The 23,015-nt window shown below is 43.5% G+C and overlaps 1 protein-coding gene across 2 annotated transcripts; it reads left to right on the forward strand.

Moving 5' to 3' along the window:
* Window positions 1-266: 266 nt before the first annotated feature.
* On the forward strand, window positions 267-19,176 carry STEAP4 (STEAP4 metalloreductase). Of its 2 annotated transcripts, none has more exons than XM_082193263.1 (5): window positions 267-436; window positions 14,226-14,700; window positions 15,365-15,892; window positions 17,073-17,237; window positions 18,221-19,176. In XM_082193263.1, the coding sequence occupies exons 2-5, from the start codon at window positions 14,248-14,250 to the stop codon at window positions 18,488-18,490; spliced, it is 1,416 nt and encodes a 471-aa protein (XP_082049389.1). In that variant the 5' UTR covers window positions 267-436; window positions 14,226-14,247; the 3' UTR covers window positions 18,491-19,176. The 2 variants fall into 2 exon arrangements, with proteins under 2 accessions (XP_082049389.1, XP_082049388.1); XM_082193262.1 differs by having other exon boundaries at window positions 268-436; window positions 14,223-14,700.
* The last annotated feature ends 3,839 nt before the right edge of the window (window positions 19,177-23,015 follow it).

Genomic DNA, 23,015 nt, shown 5'->3' on the forward strand with positions numbered 1-23,015 from the left:
CTTCCTTCTGCCTTTGAAGCAGCTGAGTTACTTCCAACTGTATAAACTCAGAAGAGAAGGCAGCTTGAACAAGGAGCTGGCAAGGAGCCAGAAGTCCAGCACTTGCCAACAGGCAGAGTAAGCAGCCGTGGCTGAACCTCATCCAATGAAAAGATACCAAGGCAGGGAATTTCCCCCAAAGCGGTAGCCGGGAAATTCTGTTCCCTTCTCCACCCTCCAGGCCCAGACTTGCAAAATCTCCAACCTCCCTCTCTTCCCCCTCCCTTCTCTGCCTCTCCTCTCCAGCTGATAAATGTCCAGGAGTAACAAAGTACTTCCTCATTCTCTTCCAAGCAAAGGGAAGCATCCGTAGTTCCTCCAGCCAGATGCTGCCTGCAGCTGCGCTCAGTAAGTGACAAGGAGGGCTGGAAATACCACAGGCAGCAGAGTGTGGAAGGTAAGTGGCAATTTAAATTGAGAACTTGACAAATCTCACTATTCCCCTTGGGAGACCCACCAAAGTGTTTGCAGAATGTCTCAGTTCGCACCTTCTTTATTGAATGTGATATTTTAGAAACAGGCACCCTTTTCAAGTTAGTCTCTGCTGGGCACAGATGCTATGCGGTGGCTAATCCAAACTTGTTTCTACTTTCCTCCTGCTGTTGGAAATGCAAAAGAAAAGGGCTTGCGTCTCTTTGGTGACACTGCAAAATGTGAATAGCTGGTCCAAAAGTGTCATTCAAGGCCAGACTAGACATACATGGGCAACAAAGGATCCTGTGGCAACTCTTTAAAAATGAACAAATGGGAAAAGCTTTCTGGGACTTAAGAGTCCATGTCATCCCATGAAGTGGAATGCAGACCTTTTTTAATATGTCAGTTTTGGTTTCTCTCTGTTCCTCATTTTTCCAATCTTAAATTCACTTCTACACATTTCCACATAGGTTGTGATTTACTTATTTTAAGGTTCTCATGAAAATTCAGCAGCACGATTGTGCTATTTTCTCAGACACATTTTTTATGTTCAATTTAGCCCAATATGCACATTTTGGAAAACCAATTTAACCTAATACAGCACATTTGTATGTTATTTTCACCAATACATGCATTGCTGTGCACACTTTATACTAGCATATGCACCTTTACTATATACATTACTTATCCAAAGAACTACATTTCAAAGTTCAGAGAAATGCAGGTTTCGAAAGATGGCTTTGTTTTTCCCTCTTTTGAAAGAGGAAAAGGCACTCCCAGGATTGGCAAGGTGGCAGAGCAGCGGGAAAGGTGTTAGCCTTCCCTTTCCCATCACACATCTCTGATCCCCATCACACCTCCAGAAATGGCTTCTCCAGTTTTGGGATTGTACCATGTGCATCTGCCCCCAAGGCACTGGAAAATTTAGTCTGCTTTGCCATCCAACAAGAACAACAACAAATCCACTGTGATGGAGTCACCTCTTCCAGCATTGGGTATTGGGTACCAGGTTTGAAATGTACTCTGTGTGTATTTTTGATGTGCTTAATGCAAGATCTGATTTCTTTATTTATAAAATTATTTATATACTGACATACCATAAAATAGCAGAGTAGTGTACAACAGTAAAACATTAAACACCGTAAAAAGCATCTCCCACTTCATGATTACCTAAAACCATTACATATGGCACTCATGGAGATGCCCTGTTTTCAGTCTCACTTGTGGTTATGTGGTTCCGATGGCTTTGTTTTTACACATGTATATATTTTCTTTTGATAGTGTTTGCATGGTTTTGTCATGGCCTTTGCTAGTACAATAAAATCTTATTTACCACTACCATTACATATGTGGGATGCAAGAGAAAATAATCTGTTTTCTATTATCTTTATTTGTACCCTTAGAAGGTAGGCTTTAAATGTTATTTGCTAAATTGCCGTCTCTATTACATTTCTTATTAAGCATTATGGCTAGTGTGCCATGATTGTGCTGGATCCGAGCCGAGTGCACCAAGTTCCCATTAAAATTAATGGGGCTGAGGCTAAAGATTGGCTAAGTTGCCCCACTGATTTCAATAGTTCAGTTGGCTTGGTCTAGATCAGTGGTTCCCAACCTTTCTTTGGCCATGCCCCACCTAAGCATCTCTAAAATCCTGATGACCGCCCCCCGTGACATATAGTTCTTATTATTCAAAAAGTGAAGTCCAATTCACGTGGAGGAAGCCTAAAAGTCCATTAACTGTTAATAACTCATTCTCGAATTGTCCCCCTTAAAAATCAAATTGCTTCCCTGTAGGGCGTGTGCCCTACGTTGGGAACCACAGGTCTAGATCTAACCTACTTTATTCATAGCTTGGTTGGTTATAGCACAGCGCTGATAACTCCAGAGTTGCAGGTTCAGTCCCCGTATGGGACAGCTACATATTCCTGCACTGCAGGGGGGTTGGACTAGATGATCCTCAGGATCCCTTCCAAGTCTACTATTCTATGATTTTATTATGTCCAGCCCATGAATAAGGATTGTGGAGGGCAGTCCATCTAGTCAGCGCATCAGCAGTATCCAAATACCACTGTCTCATGACCGACTTCCCTGATCACATCAGTCCACTTAAAGTGGGGGGGGGGATGGGATGGGAAGGGAAGGGAAGGGAAGGGAAGAAAATGCAAAAGCTCATTTACTAAGTTATATGTGAAACAGCTGTTCTTTAAAAAATGTGAATATAAATGATCCTGTAACTGAACCTGCAAGCATCTTAGTAATATCAATAGCTCGAGTTTTAATCCTTTCTTTGCAGTTGTAGCACATCATTAATCCAGACAACCACTATTGACAGTATTTCATCTCATCCCTGTAAATCTGCACTTTTATTATTATTTTTTTTAAAAGTCACTCACTTTTCAGAGAGTTGTAAAAAAGAAAATTAAATGATACATTGAAGTAGCAACCATGACATTATTTTTAAGAAGGAGAAAGACGAGATATGACCTTTCCAAGCTCCTAGAATTGTTGGTAGGGGTGATTTAGAGTCATTTGAAACAGTAATAGCAAAGGAAGTGTTCCAACTGCATACTAAAATATTTGCATGCAATCTCAAGCCATAGTCCACATCACCCGATGCACTAAAGAAAGTAACTAATGAATCGAAAGAGCACCAGACCAGCGAGGTTCTTGCAAATATACTCTGTGGTGCACAGGTGGATTTTCAACATACTGGTTCCTTGATCAAAACATTTGCAAAGCTGGACAGGGAGGCTTGCTTAGTAGATGATGCTTGCTAGGAGTGTTGCGTCCTATGTATTAATGACCTATATCCACACCCATGCCCTGCTTTTTTATGCCCACACATATGCACAGTGCATATTATACCACTCAGAAAAGATACACAGGGTTACTCATTTAAACTGCAGCAGCATAGATAATAGGATTGGTTTTGTTGTTTGTAAGGAAGAGCACTGACAAAACTGTCAATGACATGAGTCATAGGAGCCAACTCCTAGGGGCCCAGGTCCCTTTGACACCCTCCCAATAAAATATTTGAGGGGGCAGGCCCCCCCAAACTTGATGGGCATTGCCATTCAAATGGTGTGTGCGTGTGCCGCATCATGTGATCGATTGTGAAGGCGGGGCTTACCTGCCCCCCCCAGCCAATATTTTATTCAAGTTGGCACTTCTGACCTGAACTTGTTTTAACTTGTTCATATAAGATTTAGAGGTAGGGGCAAGCAGTCAGGCAGCTGGTACCCAACTGCTAGTACTCAATTGCTGCTGGTAACCAATTGTTCAGGATGGCTAAAACAAAAAGGGACTTCAGGGAACTCCAGATGAACCTCTACAAACGGGGTGAATGTGCAGTGAAATGGCAAATGCAGTTAGATGTGAAGAGTACAGGAATGAACACCGGAGCAACCTCCCCGTCCCATACAAAAAGTTCACTGGACTGGACTGAACAGGAGGAATGGGAAATGAGCCCTCGGTCTGATCAGCTCCTCTCAGAAGAGGAGGGGGGAAGCCCCCCCTTCCCTACAGTTTCAGGAGGAGGAGGAGACAGGGCTGCTTCACAGCTGCATGAAGAAATGCCTAGCTTCAAGATAGTAGAGGAAGAGGGGGGAGTTAGAGAGCAGCCAGAAGAGACCTCCCTGAAGAGCCTGGAAGACCCTCTTTCACCAAGGGCACATAGGTCCCTACACATTCAAGAACAAAGGGTGCAAAGGAGTATGACTCCTGGGACTTCCCATAGGTTCCCAGGATGTTGTGGGAGACGGAAGAGATGGGCTCAGAGTAGCCAACATCTCCTGTGCTCAGAGACATGGATCTTTTGTCTTGCAACCAGATGACTGAATAAAAAGCCATAAAATACAAACTTTGTTCTTCTCGCATCTGAGGCTACCGGGGGAAGAAAAGATACTCCATGCCTGACACATATACACTGATGGGATCTGAATTGGTGGTGGTTGACCAGAAACAAGACCTTGTGGTTGTAATGGACAGCTCAGTGAAAATTTCAACCCAGTGCATAGCAGATGTGAAAAAGGCAAATGTCGTTCTAGGGTAGGGTTGCCATACGTCTGGAATTTCCTGGACATAGCTGGGATTTGGCCGTCAGAAACTGTCCAGGTGGAAATCACTGAAATGTCCGGGGAAATTCGAATGTATGGCAACCCATGTTGGAAGTGTAGATTTTGGTGAATTTCCTTAAAAATAGTTAAACAAAAAACCAACAACAACAGCTCAACAACTTTGGCCAAAAATGAGGTTTTTATTGTTGTTTTTAGATTCTGCAAAAATAAATAAATCACTTTTTGAAATATGGCAACTCTATGCTAGGGATTGAAAACAAATCTGCCAATAATACGCCACTGTACAAATCTGCAGTGTGACTGCCCTTGAAATACCGTATATGGTTCTGATTGACTTGCCCCCAAAAGGAAACTCTACAGAGCTGGAAATGTTTCAGGAAAAGGAAAGAAAAATGATTTAGGGGGTGGAGCTACTCTCCTTTGAGATAAGGTTACAACACACAGAACTGCCGTATTTTTCGCTCTATAAGACGCACCTAGTTTTTAGAGGAGGAAAACAGGGGGGGAAATATTCTGAATCAAATGTTGTTGAAGAGGCTTTGCGTTGCTTTCGCTGAAGCCAGAACAGCGAGAGGGATCTCTGTGCAGCGAAAGCAGCAATCCCTCTTGCTGTTCTGGCTTCAGGGATAGTTGCACAGCCTGCATTTGCTCCATAAGACGCACACACATTTCCCCTTACTTTTTAGGAGGGAAAAAGTGAGTCTTATAGAGCAAAAAATATGGTAAAAGGCTTAGAGAAAAGACCAATAAGAAGAGACATGATAAGGGATGCGTAAAATTACGCACAGAATGGAAAAAGTAAAACGGAAAAAGTAAAAAAAAGTAAAATTACGCACAGAACGAAAAAAGTCCTTTTCATACTACTAAGCTAGAACATCCAATGAAGTGGAATGTTGGTGGATCAAGGATGGACAAAAGAAAGAAGTCCTTCACACCAGGGCATAGTTAAAGTAGGAATCTGCTCCCACAATATGTAGTGATAGCCACCAGCATAAGATTAGACAAAATTAGGGTGCACAGAGCTGCTAATCTATACCTACTAACCGCAATGGCCATGGTCTCCCTCCCTGAGCGTCCCTGAGCTAGGAAACTTTCCCTCCATATGCTTTTAGACTCCAACTCCCATCATCCCTTACCAGTTCTGCTGGAGGATGGAGTCCAACAACATCTGATCACCTCTGAACTAGCTCTCCATCTGTAAATACACTGAAAAATGAAAGGCTGAAGTCCATATTGACTATTATTTATTATAAATCCTAATATTTGCATGGTGCTTTTCAGGACAATGGCCTTCTAAGGCAGCTCACATAAACAATGGCCTGACTCACACATCACTGTAAACCATAGTTGAGCTTAGCTGTGGTTTGCAGGTTCACTGGGCTTTGCTTTGCTCTTCCTTCTCATAGAATCAAAGAACTGCAGACTTGGAAGGGATCCTTAGGATCACCTAGTTCAGTGTTCCCCAACGTTGGGTCTTCAGCTGTTTTTGGACAACAACTCCCATCATCCCTAGCTACCTAGCTAGCAAGAGCAGTGGTCAGGGATGATGGGAATTGTAGTCCGAAAACATCTGGAGGCCCAAAGTTGGGAAACACTAATCTAGTTCAACCTCCTGCAATGAAGGAGCCTCAACACGCTTCTTCAAATTAAATCATTGTCTCTGTCCAAAAAAACCACAAGCTGTAACCACAAGGTTTGTTTGGGGGAAACAAAGTTCAAGCTCAGGTTCAGGTATAATGCTAAGCCCATCAATAGCTTAGTTGGTGGCCAGCAGCAGGAACAGAGAAGAATCAAAGTGCCTGCAGTTTTAACACCGTGCTACATGTTCACCTTTGGGACACGGGTGGCACTGTGGGTTAAATCACAGAGCCTAGGACTTGCCGATCAGAAGGTCGGCGGTTCGAATCCCCGCGATGGGGTGAGCTCCCGCTGCTCGGACCCTGCTCCTGCCAACCTAGCAATTCGAAAGTACGTAAAAGTGCAAGTAGATAAATAGGTATCGCTTCGGCGGGAAGGTAAACGGCATTTCCATGCGCTGCTCTGGTTTGCCAGAAACGGCTTAGTCATGATGGCCACATGACCCGGAAGCTGTACGCCAGCTCCCTCAGCCAATAAAGCGAGATGAGCGCCGCAACCCCAGAGTCGGTCACGACTGGACCTAGTGGTCAGGGGTCCCTTTACCTTTACACCTTTAAACCATACTTAAGTTTAACCATCATTTATAAAGTGACATGGGATCAAGGCCACTCCACTCATCACTTATTTTAACGACATAACTCCATTTCCAAACATCTATATTGGGGCGGGGAACTGGTGGCCCCCACAAATGCTGTTGGGGGGTTGATGGGAATTGGGAGTCAAACAACTCTGGAAGGCCCAAGCTCTCCATCTCTGATCCATATGTGCAGGACCCAGCCTGCTCCAGCTCCACCCAGCTAATCCACTTTCCTGTGGTTTCCCTCCAGTGATTCACTCAGTGATCAACTATTCCTCACTTGCCCTGCTCCTTCTAGCAATTCTTGTTATTCAGGTGCAGACTGTTCCCTTTGAAAGGACGGCTCTTTGTTTGTTATCCATCCAGGCTCCAGTTACAGATCCAAGTTCTTGAGTCAGCTGTCATTATTTCTTTCCCGTCTGTGTTTTCAGATTGTGGCGGAAGAATGTCTTTTGATCTGAAAGCACAAGGGGCTACATTATGCGGCACTCAAAGCCCTGAGGAGCTGCATGTGCACTTGCTGTGGAAAAGGCCGACATACACTTCCAGACATGACAAAAGCATGGGAGGCAACAGGGCTTGCTTTATGTGAGCAAACACCTGCTGCCCCAGTGAGAAATGGAGAGGCAGAAAATAGGGTTTGTTGTGTGCCACACACATACGAAGATAAATCATAGAGACACTTAAATAAAGTTTTGATGTCCTAGCCAACCCTGTATTTGGGGGGTGAAGAACCCACAGTTCTCCATAGGTGCTGAGAACTGTAGTTCTTCAGCAACATCTGCATGGACACTGGTTCTCCACCCCTGCTGTAGCTTGATTTGTAGTACACTGCAACATGTGAAAGAATTGGCCTGCAACTGACCTTTAGAAGTACTAACAATAACTTGGTGTGAAGAGACATGCATCACTACCTGCTCATTTTGTTTTCGAGAGTAACCTTGTTATAAAATCAACAGAGGCAAAGGCACCCATCAATATGATGGGCTGTCAGTTCTGCCTTATAAGCCCATGAGTGCGGTACATTTTTGTTAGGAAGAGAAAAGCACTGCATATGAAAACACAACTTGGGAGTGAAAATCTCCTTCCCTACTGCCAGCAGCATCCTGGGTAGCACCTGGGGTCTTTGCATAGTTTAGGGTTGGTGCTGGAGGAGAATAGAGTGCTTGTGCCTTTAACAGCTGTGTAGCAGGCACATATTCAGCAGCTCAGGTCTCTTCTAGTACGGAAATGCAATTATGGGAAGAGCTTTACCTGATGTCATCATGTCTGTCAGGCATCTTATTATCTCTGTGTAGCTACTGACATGTTTTTCTTACACACACCCAAGGCGATGTGGTCTAAAACACTGAGCCTCTTGGGCTTGCCGATCAGAAGGTGAGCTCCCGTTGCTCTGTCCCAGCTTCTGCCAACCTAGCCATTCGAAAGCACACCAGTGTAGGTAGATAAAAAGGAACTGCTGCGGTAGGAAGGTAAACAGTGTTTCCATGCATTCTGGCACTCATCACAGTCCTCCATGTTCCAGTAGCGGTTTAGTCATGCTGGCCACATGACCCGGAAAAGCTGTCTGCGGACAAACTCCGGCTTCCTCGGCCAGAAAAGCGCCTTTGACTGGACTTAACCATCCAAGGGTTCTTTACCTTTACCTACAAACATCCATTCTAACTGCAACAGAGGATACAAATTTGCATAAGCATGTTTTGCTATTGTCCTTTCCTTTAATCTCCTGTATGAGTTTATCTTTATGTTAGAAGCTCTTTCGTAGTACCTTACATTAGTAAGTGCTAAGAGGTCACACACTGTGTTTTTGCAGGCACTTTACCAGCAGGAGCTGGCAGCAAGGCCCAATTGCAACATCAAGGAACTTCCCGGTGTCAAACCAGAGCCAGAGGTGTTGTTTTAGCTGCTTGGCATAATGGTTATGACATCCTGCTACGGCCAAGGCCGTCATGTAACTAACGCCTCTGCTGTTAGAAGCACAGTTACCAGGAAGCCCATGATTATGCTGAATGCTATGGGCTTGCAGTGAGAGATGTAGTCAACAATTACCAGACGATCACAAGCAGAATCTTAGCTAAAGGCTAGGGGTGGGTGGAGAAGTTCAGTTCGGCTCAAATTTTAATGCAAACCTGCCTAATTCCTATTTCCTGAAACCATACACAAACCAAAAACACAGCTGTCTTTTCAAATTTCCATTTCTAATTCTGTTGTGCAGTTCTCCAGCAGAAAATAAAATGTACAAAGATGCTTTTATTAGAGGTGAAATGTACACAAAAAGCAACAAAATAGGAAGAAGAGGAGGGGGATGAGGAGGAGTTTGGACTTGATGTCCCACCTTTCACTCCCCTTAAGGAGTCTCAACATGGCTAACAATCTCCTTTCCCTTCCTCCCCCACAACAAACACTTTGTGAGGTGAGTGAGGCTGAGAGACTACAAAGAAGTGTGACTGGCCCAAGGTCACCCAGCAGCTGCATGTGGAGGAGCGGGGAAGCGAACCCGGTTCACCAGATTAAGAGTCTACCACTCTTAACCACTAGACCACACCTTATATTTGAAGGAAAAATGCCTTATATTTGAAGGGGACACTGAATACCAAAATGTGTGCATTGGGCAAAATCAAATATAAAGATGTGTATATTGGGGGGGAAATGAGTACTAAAATGCTGATGCATTTTCCAGAGGGGAAAAAAGAATACAGAATGATACTGAAATGTGGTGACCTGAAAACAAAAAATAATCACCCGTCCCTGATCATGGGGTGGGGAGGGGAGGCATGGAGGATCATTGGTCACATGGTATAGAACCTAGAAGTCAACAAAAGCTTAGGCCAAAACAAATCTGCTAACCTCTAAGGTGCCACAAAATGTTTTACTGCAACAAACAACAGCTACTCTGCTGAAAGCTGTACAGTGGTGCCTCGCAAGACGAAAAGAATCCGTTCCGTGATTCTCTTTGTCTAGCGGTTTTTTCGTCTTGCGAAGCAAGCCCATTGACGGATTAGACAGATTTTAGCGGCTTATCTGCTGATCGGATCAGCTGATAAGCGGCTAAGCGGCTTAGCGGCTTAGGAAAAGGGGGGGAACCAGCAGGAACTCGCAAAACATTGTCGTCTTGCGAAGCAAGCCCATAGGAGATTCGTTTTGCGAAGCACCTCCAAAACGGAAAACTCTTTCGTCTAGCGAGTTTTCCGTCTTGCGAGGCATTCGTCTTGCGGGGCACCACTGTAACTGGCCACAAGCCGTTATTAACAGTTTTAGCTTATTTCCAGTATTTCTGTACTGTCCAAGAACAAATGTTTTTGTGGAAAATTAAACCATGAGATCCAAAGTAAAATACAATAAAAAGAGGAAATCTAAACACTGTGAAACCAGAGTCACTGTAAAACCAGCAACTGAGAATTACATCAGCGCAAAGGATAAAAATCACACTGTTGAAAACTACCATTATTCGAGATACCTATTTTTTGTATCCCCTACAAGTCAGAAACCTGCATTGTTGCAGTCAAGTGTATATTTTAACACCATGCGTAAACACACACACACACACACACACACACACACACACACACACACCCTGCTCAGTCCTTTGTAAGCCTGGCTCTAGCTTTGAAACTTCCTGGACTTTATGGGCTCATTTCCAATTCACTCTGCAGTTGACTGGACTGGATTAACGCCCGATACTTTTAGACCCTGAACCGTTCAACGACCCTGGAAATGCAAAGAAAACGACTCAACTTTTAAGCCTGGTCTTATGTATTTATGGGAACAGGTTGAGGCGATGAGATTTGCAGCTCTTTCAGTAGTTTGTTATGATTTAGACAACATTAAGCACATCTTTTTAGACCTCTGCTTCATATGTCTCGGGAACCTCCAGGCAGCTTTAGTATTCTCCTGATAAAAGGCAGAGATGTGAGGAGCAGAACAGTGGCACATTCTCCACAAGAGGATTTATCACCTCTAACAATTCGTTTTATCTGCTGTGTCAAAACTCATGGCGCAGAATCTTTTTGCTGAAAGTATGTGCACCAGAGAAAGGGGCTCATTTCCTTAAAAAATAAATTACACTGATAAATTTGCTGCATTACGAGCCTGGCCCTTGGATTCCCCCCCCCATTTCTTTTGTATTTCTCAATGTGCACCTCATAACAGAAGGCTCTTATAATTCACAACATACTCGTTTTTATTTTACCCCCACTCCCATTTTAAGTTGGACACTCATTTCCTAGATGTAGCAATACTGGAAAAACAAAAGAGTATAAATGAAGAAAGAATAAGAAGAGGAAAACATGGGAATTCCAACCCCTCTCTCTACCCCCCAGCCCCACCCCAAAATATAGGACCAAAATATAAGTGTTTCTGGGAAAAGTAAAAAATAAATAAATTGCACATTAGCAATGCTATATCAAGTGTGTTTGCTATGACTCTGGTCCCCCATGACTATTCAGTAAAAGTGGACAACCTTTTTCAGACTGAGGGCCTCATTCCTATCTGGGGGTGTCACATGGCAGTGGTGGATGGAGCCAGCAGCAAAGGTGGCCATTTAAAGTAATATTTACCTCTCTACCCTCCATCTGGGCAACCAAGAGGCATGATGAGTATATTCAAGGACACCAGCAAAAATATGAAGCAGAGCACCAAGCAGGAGTGATGAGGTGTGTGTGGCCTGCTGATAGTCACAAGGGTCAGACAGGGAGGTCTGGAGGGCCACATTTTGTTCCTCAGGCCTGTGGTTCCCCACTACAGTGGTATCTCAGGTTACATACACTTTAGGTTACAGACTCTGCTAACCCAGAAATAGTGCTTCAGGTTAAGAACTTTGCTTCAGGTTGAGAACAGAAATCGTGGTCCGGCGGCGCAGCAGCAGCAGGAAGCCCCATTAGCTAACGTGGTGCTTCAGGTTAAGAACAGTTTCAGGTTAAGAATGGAACTCCGGAACGAATTAAGTACTTAACCTGAGGTACCACTGTACTTTACACTTCCCCACTGCATTACAAGGATGGGGTGCCTGTGGGCCCTCCAGATGTTGTGGTCCAACAACATTCACAGGGCCACAGGTTTCTCACCCCTGCTGTTTGGGCTTGATCCTTGGAGGTAAAACGAGGCTGCGCATACATTGCTGTTTTTCCTAGTAGTCAATGACACCCTTGGCATTCCAAAAGCTATCAAAAAGGTCAGTTTTGATTGCATAACTCTTCAGCACAAGAGGGAAATAAAAATTATTCAGGATGTGGGGGGGGTTGTGTGTTTGAGACCCCTCAGAAAGGGGGTTGACTGCGTCTACTGTTAAGTATGACAAAAGTTTTGGTCAGAGTAGACCCAACTTAGCCCTTGGGTGGTACAGTGGGTCAGTGTGTTAACCAGGGATGGCTGGGGGCAGGATTCCTGCATTACAAGGGTTTAGAGTAGATGACCACTGCCGTCCCTTCCAACTCTACAGTTCTGTGATTCTATATTCATTAATTTCAGTGGTTCTACTCTGAAAACCATCCTGCATTTTGTCTCTTCGGACCTATTTTTTTCCAGGCATGTGCACATTTATGTAGGTTTAATCAGCGAGGGCAATCCTAAAACATACCCCCTTGGCAACTCTAGTCTTCCCCTTTTTATTCCAATTTTGGTGAGAAACGGGGAGAAGGTAAAGCCATAGTTAGGAAAATATATATAGTGTGTACTAAATGCTGTTTCATTTATTTATAGAATTTCTATAGCATTTATTTCCCACAAGAAAAACAAATATATCTCTTTAGTATTTCCCTTTCAAGCACAGGTATATAGCCATAAGGCTGACATAAAAGCAGAAAGACATAAAGTTGCAAAGCAAATCCATGCTGCCACTTAGTGGCCAAATAGGCTCTCAACATTCCTAAAGCTAAAAGTTTCCCCGGGGTTTATCTGTGCATTTATTGCACCAAAATGTCCCCAGCTAGGGAAGTAGAATAGATTGTTTGAATTCTCTCAGGCTGTTGTAAAGAACCTGGGGTTTTTGTTTTTGGGTGTGGGTAGGGTGGGGTGTTGCTCTCAAGTCAAGGAATTACTAAGGAAGTAAGATCCATTCATCATTTCATAGCCCATCTTTCTAAAGCTGAACAGCATCCAAATAACTTGGAAGTTTCTTTCTGGGTGGGGTAGTGATGATTAGCATTGTGCCCAAAATATTACCCCACATTTCCTCCCTGCCCTACTATTCCCCATCAATAAAGGAGGAAATAAATAACATTCAAAAATTGTTAAAGGGGAGAGAAAATTTGGGTCAAATTATTATGGGTGGCGTGCAACATTCCCACCCACCCCCCCCATGTTTACCTGACTTTTGAGGTGGCCATGGTCTGAGACAGACGATGTTCCTAAAATATGGCACACCTTTATTTCTTCAAATAACTTTTGAAGTCACAAAGGAATATATTTCTTTGACAAAACTATTTGCTTTGTGGTTTTGCACTTCCCAATTTAGGGAAAAAAGAAACTTAGTGAAATGGTGTACTGTATTGGCCTGAATATAAGCCGCACTTTTCTGCCAAATTCTGACTGTGAAAACTTAAAGTGCAGCTTATATTCAGAGCTGAGAGCACCCGCCTCCCGGCACTACTGCCCTGACCAGGGGGCAGGGGACAGCCGGTGCCAGCTTGCGGAGGTAATGTTGGGAGGTGGTAGTGCCAGGAAGCGGGCGCACAGTGCGCTCAGAACCGAGCACTGGCACTGGCCGCCCCACCCCCCATTCAGAGCGGTAGTGCTGGGAGGTGGCCTGCACCGGCAAATAAGTCTTGAATTTTAAAGGTGCAGCTTATTTGTGGGTGAGGCTTATATTCAGGCCAATATGATATATAAAAGGAAGGTTCTAGGGACCAAAAAAAAACCCCTGAAGCTCTGATTAAAAACAACAAATTCATGTAAACACACAGTTCCACATAGATCTCTGCAAGAAAACTACACGTAATTTTGCAAAGAGGTTTTAAGCTGAGGTTAAGTTCAGACCAACAAGTCGCATAACAGAAGCACCTCCTGCGTTTTGTGCTGGATCCTGAGAATACTTGCAAAAGGAAACTGCAAAATCCCCCCCCCCACACACACACACACTTGAATCTCTCAAGATACTGAGAGCATCAGAAAGTCTTTTTTTCTAAGATGGCTGGTCTCTTGCTTGTTCTTGCACACCGGAGTGTGAGCTCAAACAGTGCAGTGAAATTTCCCACTAACAGCATCCTCTGGAAGGTCTAGTTTCAGTTTCTTGTAAGTTAACCTTGCAGGATGTGCTGCTGTGCCAAAAGAAGTCAACTATTAAAAGGAGCATTATATAAAATATTAGCATACCTCAACAGTTTTCATACCAACAGGCATGTTTCTCACACACACATTATTGCAGATTCCAGCAAGAAAGATCTGTAAATCACTGAGCTTGAGTTATTTGAGAACTAATCTGAGTTATTTTAACCCTAGCGAGTGCAGATATAAGGTTTAATATGTACAATCTTGTATATTAGTAGGTGACCATCGTGCCTGTCCATTATGGAGAAGAACACTACAATGATTCCACTGACTACAGATGTACCTAACAAGAAGGAGACGGTGTGCATTTTTGGAACAGGCGATTTTGCAAGATCTCTAGGACACAAAATGATGCAGTGTGGCTATTCTATAGTGTTTGGAAGCCGAGGTGCTCAGACTTCTTCTCTGATCCCTGAAGGAGCCACAGTGCTTTCTCATGCAGAAGCTGCAGAAACATCTGCTGTTATCATTTTAGCAGTCCACAGAACACATTACAGCTTTCTGGAAAACATAAGGGAAGTTCTCCGTGGGAAAGTGCTGGTGGATGTGAGCAACAACCTCAAAATAAACCAGTACCCGGAATCCAATGCTGAATATCTTGCCCAGCTCCTGCCAGGCAGCAAGGTGGTGAAAGCATTTAACACCGTGTCAGCCTGGGCTCTGCAATCAGGTGCTCTGGATGCAAGCAGACAGGTAATGACATCTCTGGGGCAAAAGATGCTCACATTTAAAGAGACTTGAAAGGTGAAAACCCAGTTCTAGATCTTCATTTTGCAAATCCTAAAGCATTTCTTCCAAGTTCAAAGGCTCTCTAGGTGAACTGCTTATGGCATGATATAAAACTGCTTCTAGACTGGAGATCTAACCATCTAAGGCTGGCAGTCTTGGTTTTATATTGTGGCCCCAAAGAACTGATAAGAAAGCAGAAAGTTTGCATCAAGTGAGGAAAGTCCAGCTTTTAATTTTCTTCTTTGTGGGGAGGAGGGAGGTAAAGGGCCCTTAAGGAAAATCACAAGGCCTAGACCAGGGTTGGGGGAACCTGTGGACCTGCTGTTGAACTCAAATTCCCATCAGCCTGAGGCATCATGGCAAATAATAAAGGCTAATAGGAGTTATATTCCACCACCTGGAGACTGCAGGTTCCCCATTCCCTGCCCCCATTTCTCATTCTTCTGTTTTAGCCAAATTCTGGTCAGTTGATAGCCTTCTAAGAACACTAGCTAATTGTGGGCATTAGACCTACTCTGGCAATTCAAACACAGCTTCTTACTGAAGTCAGAGCAGTGTTCGAAAGCAAACACTGGCAATAAATAAGGTCTCTCTTCATTGTGTTGTTGTTGCTGCTGTTTTGCTCCAGGTATTTGTCTGCGGAGATGACAGCAAGTCAAAGGAAAAGGTGATGGAGATCGTTCGAAGCCTTGGTCTTACTCCATTGGATAAAGGGTCTCTCTTAGCAGCATCGGAAATTGAGAATTACCCTTTGCAACTTTTCCCAATGTGGAAATACCCCATCTATCTCTCCCTTGTCCTCAGTGCATTCATCTTCTTCTACTGCGTGGTCCGCGATGTGGTCTATACTTACGCTAAGCAACAAGTGGACCGTTCCTTTTTTATTGCCATCAGCATCCCAAACCGTGTCTGCCCTGCTGTGGCACTCATCCTCCTCGCTCTGGTTTACTTGCCTGGGATCTTTGCAGCTGTTCTCCAGTTATACAGAGGTACAAAGTACAGACGCTTTCCAGATTGGCTAGACAAATGGATGCTCTGCAGGAAACAGCTTGGCTTGGTAGCCTTGGCTTACACTTTCCTCCATGTTTTGTACACACTCGTGATCCCTATTCGGGGCTACGTACGATGGAGGTGGAGCTCTTATGTCATTGCACAGGTAAGTTGATGTTGTGCTGTTTCTTCTCCCATTCCACCACCAGCACTGAGGTCTTTGCAACTTTGTATGGGGATGTGATGCAAGCAGGGCTTTGAAGCCATCAAACATAGCTGTCAACTTTTCCCTTTTCTTGCAAGGAATCCTATTCGGAATAAGGGAATTTCCCTTTTAAAAAGGGAAACGTTGACAGCTATGATCTGAAACATCGCAAGGGCTTAGGATATCGTGCTTGCTGCTCTCCATCCGGCACAGATCATGCCCTCCCTGCTTCTCCCATGGAGACATCCAAATGTAAAAGAGAGTGAGGGGTGTTCTCAGGCTTCCAGTATGAGCAGCCATTGGTTCTTACTGGGGGGGGGGTTGACCTCAACTGTTTGAACCCCAGTTGCCATCTAGAACCTCTAATTACCACCAGCCATCTTAACAGTAAAAGCAAAAACCATGGGGTCTTTATCCCATGCTGCCTCTGGAAGGCAGATTGCCCCCCCACTCACAATACAGTTACCACACCAAGGATGAAGAGCTGTTGGAGAAGGCTGTGAAAAAATTCTAAGATTCTGCTCCTCTGGCCCTTTTCTGGTTTACGATTTATTAGTGCTCTGAAGCCTAGAGATTGTTCCAACACTTCGGTCTTAAAAATGAAGCCAGATATACTCCATTCACCAACCCCCACACATACCCTGCAGTTGGATTTGGGCCCAATTCAGATCCACTGCCTAGTCACCAAACATGTTGTGGCATGGAATTGACCCCCTCTTGCCTGCTCTTCATTCATGACACTGTCCACCATGTAAGGTTCTGGACCTTTCAGAGGCGGACATTTGAACAACGTCTGTGCTTGTCAGGTCAAGCAAACAAGCACATCCCACAGGGAAACCTTGTAAAACTTCTGTCACCTGCCAGAAACAAACTTCCCTACACAGCTGACAGAAACAAATGTTGGCAAATCTAGAAAAGAGGGAATTCCATTTTATCTCCAGTCTTTACCATTCTATGACGACAGAAATTTCCTGACTTCTGACGGGTGCAACTTTTGTCAATTTGCCGTGCACCTACAAAACCTGTCAAGAGAACCTTGAATATTTCACAATATTAATTTAAAGCCATTTTATAGCTGTATTTTAATCTGTCTGTGCCTACTAGGTATTAAAAAGTATTTTTTAAACTTTTATCACCTTAGGTGTTGAACAACAAAACAGAACCATTGAACAATGAAAGAGCCTGGATGAGTGACTCGTATGTTTCTTTGGGTATCTTGGGGTTCTTTCTGTTTGTCCTCCTGGGAATAACATCCTTGCCCTCTGTCAGCAACAGTGTCAACTGGAGAGAGTTTCGCTTCGTACAGGTAAGAGAGCTTGCTAGCCAGCAAGCTAACTTTCCTTCTTCCTCACTTTCAGTGTGTTCCTATGGACATTTCTTCAGAAGTAAAGCCCAATTATCCTGGGGGCATCTGGTTGGCTACTGTGGTAAAGACGATTCTGGGATATATAGGCCGTTAGCCCAATCCAGCATGGCTCTTAATTCAGGTATGGAGAACCTGTGGCTCTCCAGACATTGCTGGACTACAATTTCCATTCCTAATATATTGGTTAGGCTGCCTAGATGATGGAAGTTGGAGTCCATCCTATATATATAGAGGGCCACATGTTCCCTATCCTAGTCTTAATATTTGTCTGGAAATGAGGAGGAAAGGGGCCTAACCCAATCCAAGCCAACCGTTCAAGAAGTCTTCAAAGACACTTCTCCAGGTTCCCTCATTTTGGGGAAATTAATCATTCCTGCAAGGACTTCTCTGTGGCTGCTGCAGATAAGAGATGTTTTGTTCCTACTCCCTGAATTTTTATGTGTTTGTGTCAGGGCCATCTGTTTGCAAATCTGTTTGCCATCTGTTTAGTCTGATTGTAGGTTTTATGAATGACATATTGTCGAGTTTGCTTTTTCACATCTGGGAAAACCAGTAATCACAGGTTTTAAAATTATAATTTTTAGAAAGTTTTAAAAGTGAAATACACCAAAAAGCTGGTGGATAATCTAAAAATAGATTATACATACTTTTGCTAATCCTCCCTATAGTTCATTTCATGTATCTAACCCAAAGAAGAAAACTGTGCCTCATAGGCCTGATTAGTTAAATGTCCTGCCTCTATGATTGAAAGACACAATGGGCTTCTTTATCCCATCTTGACCAAGAAAATTGCCAGCTGGAATCAGTAGGAGAATTGAGAATTGGTCATCTGTTGATAACAGAATAGAATGCTTTCTAATTTGCTGCCATGTATCTCATAATAAGGAAGTTAGCTTTGCAATCATGTTTTGTTTGTTTTCTAGTCTTCTCTGGGCTACCTGACGCTGGTGTTGTGCACTGCCCATACACTGGTCTACGGTGGGAAGAGGTTCCTGAATGCTGGCACCTACCCATGGTGCCTTCCTTCCGTTTACATCCTCTCTCTCATTATCCCCTGCATTGTGTTGGCCATGAAGTTTTTCCTCATATTTCCATGTATCGATCGGCCGTTAACTGATATTCGACAGGGCTGGGAAAGAACACCCAAAGGCACAAGCCAGACAAACAGCAGCCACTGCAGGTCAGCTGTATAAGCTCTTAGCAAATGTACAGTTTCAACACACATATCTGCAATAGCAAAAAAGAAAAGTGAAAGCAATTTATACGCATCGAAAATAAGCTCAAAAATTATGTGTTCCATTATTACTCTGCAATGTAAGGCCCAGCAACTCTCAGCAGCAACTGGTCAATATTCATCTCAGGTGTTTGGAGGATGAGTGCACCTTCCTTTTCTGGATTTGAGACTGAAGGAAACCATTATCGTCTTTGCCCTATCTCCTCTGTGTAAGAGGAGCCCAACATGCAGTGGGCCACGTCTGAGAATATGAATTACACTGATGATGAATAAGTTTATGGCAGCACTCCCAAACCAGATTCCCTTCAGATGTTTTGCACTAGTTCCCATCAAGCCTGATGACTGATCAGTTCAGAACATTTGGAGGACATTAAGTTGGGAAAGGCTGGTCGATAGACAAAGCAATAATAAATTTGAACTATGGCTTTTGGTCTTACTCTGTGCCTTTTCAGATTTATGTTCTCTATCAAATTTGAGCAGCACTTTAAAGGTTCCTAAATTGACTATGCTTTCCTAGGCCATGTATACTGTGAACACACCTGCAATTTCCTCTCATTGTGATGGAAAGTGTTCATGACTTTGTGGAGAATGTGTTGATAGTCAAACACAATGGATCCCCCCCCCAATAAATTCATGGTCAATGGACTTTGTGGTTTTGGACTGGATTTGAATTGGAATTTTAAATTCATTTTTGCTACGATCCAACAAAGTCGTTTAATTATAGTGTTTCCCTGCATATGCTTATGAATAAGGTTATGATTAAGCTACACTTACAAGCTTAATCAACAACAGGCAACTGCTTTTATTCAAGCTTCTTGGGCTCCGTCCGATACTGCCTACTGCTGTATATTATGTATTGTATTTTTTTACCATTTTTAATAATATTCAGTAAAACAAATGCCTTGTTTTCCACACAAAAATCACTACCATAAACAGATCCTACTCATAAACCTCTATGTAGAAACTTTGCTCACCAACATTTATATTCTGTATATCCTGATCATCATAATAAAATTTTAAGAACAAAGTCTCTTTGCTGCACCTACAAGTGTGGTCACAGGTGGTTGCGGATCAGATCCAGGTGCTCGTAGAGGAAACTGATTTTCCAGATCAGGGTGACCCATACCAAGTGGGCCGCAAGAGTACTTGTTTGCAAATACTCGTAGACCAGGGGTGGGGTACCTGCTGCTGTATGGACTCCGGCTTCCATTAGCCCCAGTTAGTGCAGCCAAGATCAGGAATGATGAGACCTACTGATCTCCCATAAAGGTAAAGGGGCCCCTGACCATTAGGTCCAGTCGTGACCGACTCTGGGGTTGCGGCGCTCATCTCGCTTTATTGGCCAAGGGAGCCAGCGTACAGCTTCCGGGTCATGTGGCCAGCATGACTAAGCCGCTTCTGGCGAACCAGAGCAGCACACGTAAATGCCGTTTACCTTCCCGCTGGAGCAGTACCTATTTATCTACTTGCACTTTGACATGCTTTCGAACTGCTAGGTTGGCAGGAGCAGGGACCGAGCAACAGGAGATCACCCCGTCGCGGGGATTCGAACCGCCAACCTTCTGATCGGCAAGTCCTAGGTTCTGTGGTTTAACCCACAGCGCCACCCGCGTCCCTTACTGATCTCCCATACCTGATGCCAATTCCATATATAGTACATGTTGGCATTTGCTTCTCTTTTTACAAAAGTGAACTTGCAGCGCCCCTTTGCCACTTTCCCCTGTTAAAAAAGAGAATCTAATTCAGAATTCTTTGACTAAAAAGGCAAATACTGGAGCGACTGCCTGCCACAGAGAGCAAAACTACAATCCTCCTGTAGCCGATGTTTCTTGAGCTCCTACAATGAGGACATTGACTTGGAGAATATTGTTCTTGCTATTGAAGTGACATGACTCTCAGCCACCATGCAGAGAGACATGCCTAGCACAATGGGTTTAATTGAATGTAAAGAGCTGTGAGTGGCTGGAGGTAATGCTTCCAAGACTGTTGGTACAGTTGATTGTCAGGAGCTGCAGAAGGCGTTGACATGGGCCGAGTTATGAAGCTTTACATTGGCTGGGGTTTGGTTGGCGCTAGACAAATCCAAGGAAGCCCTATGCCAATCTGCTTAATATGATTGGAGGTTATGGACCTGTCAGTCTTGGTGAGATGCACCCCCTTATCAGCCACCACTGTAAAGCACAGTGCGGGGGTGGGGCGTTGAATCTTAACTGAATTATCGTATTACATTCCACAAGTGGGTCCTACAACAAAATGTTGCTATGTGGAGCATTGGCAAGGAAGGGGGGTGCACCCTGCCCCAGGTGTCAGCCATGAGGAGGGGTGACATCACTACATGCCCCCCCACACACACTCACCATGCGGGCAGCAGGCAGCTAGGGACGCTCGCCGTGCGGGAGGCTAGTGGTGCCCCCCCCCATGCTCACCTAGCAGACAGTGGGCGGCTAGGAACATTCACTATGCGGGTGGCTGGTGGTGCCCCTCCAACGCTCACCATGTGGGCAGTGGGTGGCTAGGAATACTCGCCCGCTGCTGCGCCACTCCAGGTGCCAGGGCAGGTTGCTCTGCCCCTGATGTGGAGTGCTTCTATTCAGGGTGACAGTCAGTCATGCCCTCATCAAAATGGCTCAAGCAATTCAGCAAACAGCAAAATACAGTTTTCATACTTTTTGAACTTAATTGCCTGTAGGGATTGATTCTGAGGCTTAAGTGCAGGCAAAAAAGATCATGGCTGCAACATCAGGTAACTGACAGGTGGCTTTTCCCTTCCCTCTTGTTCACTTCTCAGCAGCCCTGTGTTTTGCTTCATGACCCAAGCTTTGCAAGAAACTCAGATTCGTTACTGAAGAGACAATTTGCAGAGCATTGGAAAGGTTATGGGGTGAGGGAGATAACACACTCATTAGCAGACAGACATTTTTGTGTGAAGGTGAAGAAAAGGTAAAGAAAAATCAGCTTGACAGTTCCATTCCTTAGAACAACCTTCACCAATCTTGTGCCTTCCAGATGCTTTGAACTACAATTGGCTATGCTGTGTCAAACAACATCTGGAAGACACCAGTTTGAGGTTACAGGAAATTTCTTTTCCCCTGTTCTACAGTTAGCTTTACCTCCCAATTGTTCTAGAGGTGAACTACTGACAAGGCTCAGAGAATTGGAGTCCCTATTTAAAAACAAAATAGGCCAAATATTTATATGTGAGTAAATTATATATATAAAATAATCCACCAACCAACTGCAACAGGCCACTCTGTTAAAGGTGATGCCAAGAAGATTGCACCAATTAGTTTTTCATATTTTTTTGGTATTATGAAATGGCTGAATGTGCAACTTACGTTTCAACAGGTATTTATGTACTGTGCTAATATGTTAGCAACTAGTTGAAGGATAAAGAACACATCTCTTGCTGTCAGGAGAAAGAGGCAACTCCTCACACTGCCACCCTCCAAAAACAAAACAAAAACACCCTTCAAGAGCCACAGTAATAATTTGAAATCACCAAATTATTCAAAAAAAATTAAGCACACACAAGAGGACACCATAATCATATTAAACTGAGTCATATTTACTGAATGTTATAATACATGAGTAAAGGTAGAAATTAGTCATTTTGTCTTAAATATGCTCATAGTAATGTTACTATGGAAAAGTGTGTGCTAGCTTCATGAATTTTGATGCTTATGCAAGTTAAGTTGCATTCAAAGCTGTAGTTCTTAAGGTTCTGTATTATCATTTGTCAAAATTTCAGCAGGATAAGGATTGAGACAGTTCCAAACAGTAAAACAATTACAAAATGCCATATGGTTCAGCCTCCAATAGTGAATACAGTGCTTGTTTTTACCATATCCACAAGACAAACACGCTACTGCAAAAAAAACCAGCCATTGGATATATAGTACAACAAAGACATTGTAATAGAAAACATTTGCAGCAGTAGATTTAAGATGTCACAAATAACAACTGCTACTTGAAAAACATTGCAATAATTCTAATAAAAATTGGCCACCCAAAGTTAAGGGTGTGTGTGTGTGTTTAAATTCCACGGATAATTAATGGCACTAAAAGCATATTTACATTACGCTCGGATTGTGGCTAGTACGTAAATAATACAGTGGTATCTTGTTGCTCAAAGATTGTGCAAAGGTTTACAGTTTAATATGCACCACACTGTGTGCCCTAGCGAATACTACACAGATTCTCAACACAGGCAATCAGCAGGAATTATTAGACCAATATACTTCGTATCTTTGTATTTACAGACTTGCTACTGTATGATATTTTATAGTTAACAACTAGCACCACTATATTCAAAGGGCAGTTAAGCAAGTGCTTCTAAACTGGTTGTAAAAATATACTTTGCAAAAATTGAATATGTAAGGTCTTAAGGCCTCTCAGGCTTAAATAATAATAATAATAATTGTGTCCACTGTAAAACGGGCGGGATTTTGTCTTTTGTTTGCATGCATCTCAAAGGAGAATTGGTA

This window comes from Podarcis vaucheri (assembly GCF_965113315.1).
Source record: "Podarcis vaucheri genome assembly, chromosome: 12".
In the NCBI taxonomy this organism is placed as follows: domain Eukaryota; kingdom Metazoa; phylum Chordata; class Lepidosauria; order Squamata; family Lacertidae; genus Podarcis; species Podarcis vaucheri.

Coding starts and splice junctions, on each gene's coding strand:
- STEAP4 (XM_082193263.1), top strand. CDS start 14,248: ATGGAGAAGAACACTACAATGATTCCACTGACTACAGATGTACCTAAC. Junction 14,701..15,364: donor CTCTGGATGCAAGCAGACAG/GTAATGACATCT, acceptor GTTTTGCTCCAG/GTATTTGTCTGCGGAGATGA. Junction 15,893..17,072: donor GCTCTTATGTCATTGCACAG/GTAAGTTGATGT, acceptor TTATCACCTTAG/GTGTTGAACAACAAAACAGA.